We start from the raw sequence: 7,784 nt of genomic DNA on the forward strand, positions 1-7,784 counted from the left end.
TGCTGAATCAGCTGGGCGGGTGCTCATCTAACTTTGACGATGCTGCTGACTAGGACTGGGCCATCAAGTGACCTGGCAGGCATTTCTGGCTGCCCATTTAGCTCAGCTTGAGAAGACAAGACGGACCAGGCATTTGGGCTCAGCATCCTGCAGCTAAGGGGTTAACAGAGAAGCCACAATGCCTCCTCCCCCCCCCCCAAGAAAAAAAAACAAAAACCCCAAACAAACAAAACCCAACCCAACTAACCAGCTTCCTGTGTTTCCCCTGGGCAAGTGTCAAAACTACCAATATTTTCAAGATCTTTACCTTTTTTTTCATTCTGTCCTTCAAAATCAAGGTGCATATCTATTTCAAGGGCATGTTGTAAGTGGGAGAATGCAGTAATTCCCAACTGGCTGGCTGGTGAAGGCAGAATCTTTCTTTAGTGTCTGAGAGATTCCATAGCCAATAGACGGACCAAAACTGCTCTAGAGAAGCTATATTCAGGCTTTTATATTGCTGCCAAGAAAAGGTATGCTGAGTTGGCATGTGAGAAGCTGGTTGTTTTATATTAGGATCAGAGGAAGTCATTTTGCTTCTGTGTTTAAGCTATAATGAGAGAAAACATTTACTTTTGATGAATATTGGTAGTAAAGTCCCCCATAAACTAGTTTACAATTTACCCTGGTGCTTATTTCTTTTGATGCAGACTTGGGAACACATATGCCTCAAATTTAGCAAGGCTTTTGTCACTGTCTCCCATGACATTCTCATCAACAAGCTAAGGAAATCTAGACTAAAAGAAAGTAGTGCAAGATGGATAACTAGTTGGATCATTGTGCTCAATGAGTAGTCCTCAATGTCTACTTGGGAGATCTCAAACAATACTGGATATAGGACAGACCCCTGGGGAACCCAGCTTAATGTCTTCATTAATGATTTAGACAATGGGATCCAGTGCACACTCAACAGATTTGCAGATGACACCAAGTTGGGTAGAATTGCAGATACTCCAGAGGGTAGGGCTAAAACCCAGAATGACCCAAATAGACTGGAGAAATGGATTATGATCAGTGAGATGACATTCAACAAGGACAAGAGCAAAGTCCTGCATTTGAGATGAAGTAACTGCATACATAAATACATACTATGGTACAACTGGCTAGGCTGCAGTACTGCAGAAAAAGACCTAGGGACCATAAGCTGACTATGGCCAGTATGATCTTGTTACAACAAAGACAACAGCATATGGGGTTGTATTAACAAGAATGACACTTGCAAATCAAAGAAAGGGATTCTCCTGCTCTATTCAGCACTGGTGAGGGTTCATCTGGAGTACAGTTTTGGACCTCACACATCAAAAAGCATGTGTGCAGTTTGGAAAGATTCCTGTGCAGAGCAACAAAAATGATTAGGAAACTGGGAGACAAGACATATGATGAAAGGCTGAAAAGAACTAGGATTATTTAGCCTGGAGACAAAAAGACTGAGGGGGGTTTGATAACAGTCTTTGAATACTTAAAAGGCAATTACAGAGAGGACTGCAGGTGACACAGAGCTGGGGGAGTAGTAGATGTGCTGGAGGGTAGGACTAGGATTCAGAGTGACCTAGACAAATTGGAGGATTGGGCCAAAGGAATCTCATGAGGTTGAACAAGGACAAGTGCAAAGTTCTGCTCTTAGGACAGAACAATCCCATGCACCAGTACAGGCTGGGGACTGACTGGCTGGGCAGCAGCTCTGTAGAAAAGGACCTGGGGGTTACAGTGGACAATAAGCTGACTATGAGCCATCAGTGTGCCCTTATTGCCAAGAAGGCTAATGGTATATTGGGCTGCATTGGTAGGTGTGTTGCCAGCAGGTCAAGGGAAGTAATTATTCCCCTCTATTCAACACTGATGAGGCAACATCTGGAGTACTGTGTTCAGTTTTGGACCCCCCACTACAAAAAGGATGTGGACAAATTGGAGAGAGCCCAGTGAAGGGCAACAAAAAATGGTTCAGGGGCTGGGGCACATGACTTTTAAGGAAAGACTGAGGGACCTGAGCTTATTTAGTTTAGAGAAGAGGAGACTGAGAGGAGACTTAATAGCAGTCTTCAACTACCTGAAGTGGGGTTCAAAAGAGGATGGAGCTAAACTGTTCTCAGTGGTGGCAGATGACAGAACAAGGAGCAATGGTCTCAAGTTGCAGCATGGGAAGTTTAGGTTAGATATTAGGAAGAATTTTCTCACTAGGATTACAGTAAAATACTGAAACAGGTTACCCAGAGAGGTGGTGGAAGCTCCATCCTTGGGGGTTTTGAAAACCTGACTAGACAAAGCTTTGGCTGGGATCATCTAGTTGGGGCTGGTCCTGCTTTGAGCAGGGGGTTGGACTAGATGACCTCCTGAGGTCCCTTCCAACCCTAATTTTCTATGATTCTATGGGTTTTTCTCTGTGGCTGTAAGGGGCAGGCCTAGGAGCAATGGCTTCAAACTGCAGCAAAGGAAATTTAGATTGAAGATCAGGAGATAATTCCTGATGATGAGGGTGCTCCAGCTTTGCAGTAGGCTACCTAGAGAAGTTGTGGAATCTCTATCCTTGGAAGTTTTCTAGAGCAGGTTAGACAAACATGGGGCTGGGATGGTTTGTCAGGGCTGATGACCTCATGAGGTCCTCTCAGCCCTACCTTCCTAGAATCCTATGTAGTTCCCCTCAGGCTCCAGACAAGAAAGGTCTCACTAACCATGTTTTCACAGGCTCCACTATGTTTTATGCTGAAAATCATGGCTTTAAGGGCTTCCACTGCCCCAAGTATTAGTGAAGCATCCCCAACTTTGAGGGGACCCTCAGGACAACTCCAAGAAAAGGAGCAGTGCCCTGAAAAGTGTTGCAAATCCCACCTGTCTGCCCACCCACAGGACTTGCTATCTGTGCAGGTGAACAAAATTGTCAAGAGAATTGCTTTGTGCTAGGCTGTTTTTGTATGTATTCCTATGAATATGTTTTTTCACTATTGACTTGCCCAAGGACATTTTGGGAGCAGTTTCAAGGTATTTTATTGTAAATAACTATGCAACTATAAAGCTCTGATTTGGAGATGTAGCTCAATTTGTACATTCCCAGCCCCCAGCCCCCAGCCCCCAGCCTCTGAGTGGGAAATGGCTAATGATCAGAAGAGCCAAGCACAAGGAGCCTCTTAACTATGGAAAGAGCAAACTTTACTTATCAGGTTAAGACGAATGTAGCAATTACTGGAAAGGCTTGACTTTCTTTTTGGCAAAACAAGCTCTTATCAGCATTTCTGAGTTGAAACTAAAAAGAGAAGGTAGCATTTTCCTCCTGTTTGCTCTAGAAAAGAATAATCAAATCTTTAATTCCTGATATAGTTGAAGATGGCTGGCTTAAGTCAACACATTTGTTCTTCCTGTGAAAAAGTTAATTTTACCACAGGTTTGGAATTATTTTTCTAGCTAGCAGTTTTAAAATTATTTTATGGGGGTGAAGAGCATGAACAAGTGGGACTAGAAGTGTTCATCAAGCATCTGAAGGATGTGCTGCCAATATTTTAACAAGGCTTTGCCCAGATTTTCCTCCCTCAGCATCTGATTAATTACTTGTTCCAGGGGTGTATGTGCTTACTAAAAGAGTATGAGGGACTCTACTTATTTACTTTCCTATTTGAACAAAAGCATTTTATCATAACCACAAACAAAAAGGGAAGGCACATCACACAGAAAACCAGCATCTGCACTTTCTAGAAATGGTCCTGAAAAATACAAGGTGTATTCATTGTACATGAAAATGTCCAACATTTGAAAGCTTAAATGGAAGGCATGTGTGTCTGAGTGCAAAAGCCTTTTAGAGACATCTTTACAGTGAATCAGAGCCCTTACTGAAACTAAACACCATTGAATGTTAACAGTTATTTTGGCAGGATCAAATGAGCTCCCTAGGCATTGAGGTAGCTGATTCTTCTCTCACTTATTCTTATTTAAGCATCTGCAGTGCTACAAATGGATTTACTCATGATTTGCATGTGGAGACAAAGAGGGAAATCAAGCCTGTTATTAAATAGTTCAGGACCTGTCCTGCATTCCTAGCGCATCTGAAACTCTCTTTGAAGTCAGTGGAAGGTTTGGGTACATAAAGAATACAGGACTCAATATATAACCATCTTCTAATCTAGTGTATTCAAATAACTGTCTGCCATGCATGGAACCCGGACACTGCCCTGTGCTAGTCTGTGACATCCAGAAGGTCTATGGATGCCAGGATTATAGCTGCCCTAGGAAAATACAATGTAGATTCATTGTCCCAATTGGGTAGAATGCAATAAATAATCAAGAGGCATCAGTGGTGAACCCCTTAAGCTGTAATAACCTGAGATGACGGTATCAAACGTCAAATCCTTCTAAAAGATAATTTACTATTGCCACTTCACTTCTTTCCAGGAATGGTTTAGATAAGCCCCCCTGCCTTTTGCCCCCATCTCTCTGCAATGCACATGTTGTATTTTCAGTTTATCATTCTGATCTTGCTGGAGGCCTGCAGTAATTTAAATATTCTGTTGTAAAATGTGCTGAGGACATGAGCATGGTAGAGGATGAACTTAAAGTCAGTTGCAGTGCCTGGGCTGTGGTTGTCATTGTGCCAAGTGTATGTTGCACATTTGTGGTCTCAGGAAAAAGGCACTATTATATGGATTGCTTTATAATTTCCTTGTTTCTGTTTTGTTAGCCTATACTGACACATAACCTTGTGTGCATATTTCCTGTCTCTTTGTCTTTCCATGTTTAAGCAAGATGCACAACTACTCAATCCCCACATCCCCTTCCATTGCTAGTTTTCTGCAGCTTCAGAATAGCCACTGATAGCATTCTCAGTCCAAAAGGTTTCCAGAAGTGTAAAGCCGACGTGTTCCTGAATCTGTTACAGGTTGCTGAAGAAAATAATCTTTTAAGACGAAATACCCATCTGAAAGATGCTTTTCCCTTAATCCCCTGCCTCCAGTACTAGAACAGCCAGGCATAGATAGACACCACAGTCCCCCCAGTAAATGAAGCTGCTGATGTCATTAATGCTTCTTTCCCTTTCTTGCTACTACAGAACAGCACCCACAACACTGATAGTCAGTTAGGGAGCACCAGTAGTGCCCAGTGGCCTCTTTACTTGAGGGGCTTCAGGGAGCTGTGCTTTATTCCATATTCAGTGACCATGCCATGCATAACAACAGGAGCTTGGCATCACCATGCCCCAGCTTTCTGGGAAGTTCAGGCCTTGATGAGATTCTCTAACACCACAACAGTAGCTTTTGTATCTCTTCCTGTTGCTCTAGGGAAAGGATAAACTGTTCTCCCCACTTGCTTCTTCCAAGTTTCTACAAGGGTAGAGGAAATTAAGTATTTGGGGTGTACCACTGTTTGGCCTATCTGCATATCTGAAAGAAAGTTCTATAATGAGATGCTTGTTGGGGAAGGGGAATACTAATTTTTTAAACTGGTGAAATAATGGAGCCTCCCTCCCTGTTCCCCTCACGTTTCTTTGTTCACTCTCTGAATGCATAGGTATGCAAGTTTATGAGTAACTAGCATTACTAGATGCTGGCATCATGCAACAGTCTGCACTGTATTGAATTATAGGGACTTCATCAAACCCAGGGGCTGCCTCAGTAATAAAGCTTTTGGCTTTGGCTTGTTGGGGAAGTTTGCCTGGCAGCGTCCAGGGACAAGCCTTAAAGACTAATTGAATGGTGCATTTCTTTAATTACTCTAATGCCCCAAAAGCAGGCTTTTTCCCTGACATCTTGTACTGGACCAACTATGCAGCTGGCAGAGACGTTAGACAAGCTTTCAGGCACAAGATATCACCAAAATCCCCTTTGCTTCTCCCATATTTCCTGGACCTTCATGGCTATAAGAGCATGTCGCACAGTGCTACTATCTAAAGTCCAAGGCACACAGCAACTATCCAGAAAGTGCCCTGAGTACTGAAGGCAATAGTAACAACAGATCTTATTTGCTTTCGTGTTATCTCTCCCCCTCCCCATATTGTTACTCATCTCAGAACTGCTGAATAATGCAACTGTGAAGGCTGCAGAGATTACTGAAGTCTACATGGTTTGCTGTTTGTGTGAGTCATTTAGAAGCCTTGCTCACCTGCCTGGCAGGTCTTATACAGCTCTGGATAGCAAGACCCTCCTTCTGCTGCATGCGAAGGAAAGGCATGACTCTCGTTTAATTGGGCCTAGAGACAGCTTTATATCAGGGGTGTTGGGTCTGAAAGGCTCCTATTTAATGAGGGAGACTGGAGTTACCAGCTGTCCTGTGCTCCACAGGGACCTGCTGTTTCTTACTGACATCAGGCCATTGAATCTGGAGTCTAACAGTATAAGTTTGAAAGATGTTAAAAAAGAAAACCCCTAAGTTTCTGCTCCACTGGGTAATAAGATGTCTTTTATTACTTAGTATTTTGAGTGAAATGTGGACAAGGTGTTTGCTTCTCATTCTGAGGCCTTTCTGCCTCCCTTGCTGAAGAGCTGTTGTGTCCCACTGTGAGGTGCTAGCAAATTGACAACCGTTTTATATTTTGAGAACACCGACTTAAGTTAATAAGTTATACTAGGGCATTATGGTCTCTTATCTCCCTTTATTCTTCAGTAGCACAACCCAAGAGAGCTTTTACAGCCGGAGAGCCACACTAGCTGTCACCAGGGCCAAATCCGCTGACTAATTTTTGACCCAGTAACTCAATCTGCTAGAAAGCTGCTCTTGTAAAGGATTTGTCCACCATAAACACCTGTGTCAGGACCAGGATCCATCTTAGGGGAAATGCTGCATGTTTTAAAATGGGCTGAAGGGAGGAAAAAGGTCCAAGATAGAAACCACCATGAATTCTGGGTGGAAACAGAAAGCAGAGAGCCAGCTCTGGGGACTCCATTAGTATCAGTTCGAAGGCTAATGGAGCGTGGACAGTACTAGGAGAGCAATATGCAAAATGCTGGATCACAAGTTTCAGAAACAGACATAAAATGTACAAGCTTTGTCTCCAGAGGCTATTTGTTAGATTTTCTCCTTCCCCCTTCTGGGCTCACACCCAAAACTGGCAACAAATACCGGACTGGTAAGAACAGTCAGCAGGCCTAGACCTGAAATGCTTGCACTTGGAGCTCACAAGACAGGCACTTCCGGTCACAAAGCTGGCTGGAAAGGAAAGCGGGCACTCACCGTATCGACACCTGTACTGACAAACACCATTTTTTCCTCCTAGTAATTCCAGGAAAGAATCAAAATAGCCGTTAACAGTTTCAAAGCCATCCCGGATGGCCCCAATGCCCCAGTCCGAAGATGATGCCACTGGAGGGGCCTGGTTGACTGAGTTGTCCTGTGCTGTCTCTACGGCAGTGCTCCCCACCAGATTCAAGGTCAGACACAGAATCAACACCTGTACAGATGGTTTCATGCTGCAGTTGGACCAAAGAAATCCAGGCCTCCAAAACTCCCTACTGCTTGGATGTGCAGTGAGGTAGAAAAAGGACTGGGTCACTTTGAGTACAGGGCATGTATACGCCCCTCTCTGCTGGACTTTAAACACTGCAGTGGTAACCGAGATGAGATCACAGCAATTAGAGAGTACAAAGACCAGATGCAGTGGAGATTTGGGACAAGTTCAGTTCACAAAAGAGACACCAGAGAGTTGTGTAATACTATGAAGCAGTTTAAACACCCTAGCAAAGGAGCATTAACCAGTGTTTGGAAGCTGATAGAGACTCCCCCCCTCTCCTCAGATGGCTCTCAGGCATGGTCTAAAAGTGTGCTCTGCT

The 7,784-nt window shown here is 43.6% G+C and overlaps 1 protein-coding gene across 2 annotated transcripts in view; it reads right to left on the reverse strand.

Moving 5' to 3' along the window:
* Nucleotides 1-7,503, reverse strand: part of PLA2G12B (phospholipase A2 group XIIB) — a 20,975-nt gene extending 13,472 nt beyond the window's left edge. For both annotated transcript variants that reach the window (XM_006032397.3, XM_014524070.2), the window contains exon 1: nucleotides 7,189-7,503. In XM_006032397.3, coding sequence (XP_006032459.1) covers nucleotides 7,189-7,423 — 235 coding nt within the window. In that variant the 5' untranslated portion in view covers nucleotides 7,424-7,503. The remainder of the gene's footprint in view (nucleotides 1-7,188) is intronic.
* Between the last annotated feature and the right edge of the window lie 281 nt (nucleotides 7,504-7,784).

Source organism: Alligator sinensis, unplaced genomic scaffold (assembly GCF_000455745.1).
Source record: "Alligator sinensis unplaced genomic scaffold, ASM45574v1 scaffold1274_1, whole genome shotgun sequence".
NCBI lineage: Eukaryota > Metazoa > Chordata > Crocodylia > Alligatoridae > Alligator > Alligator sinensis.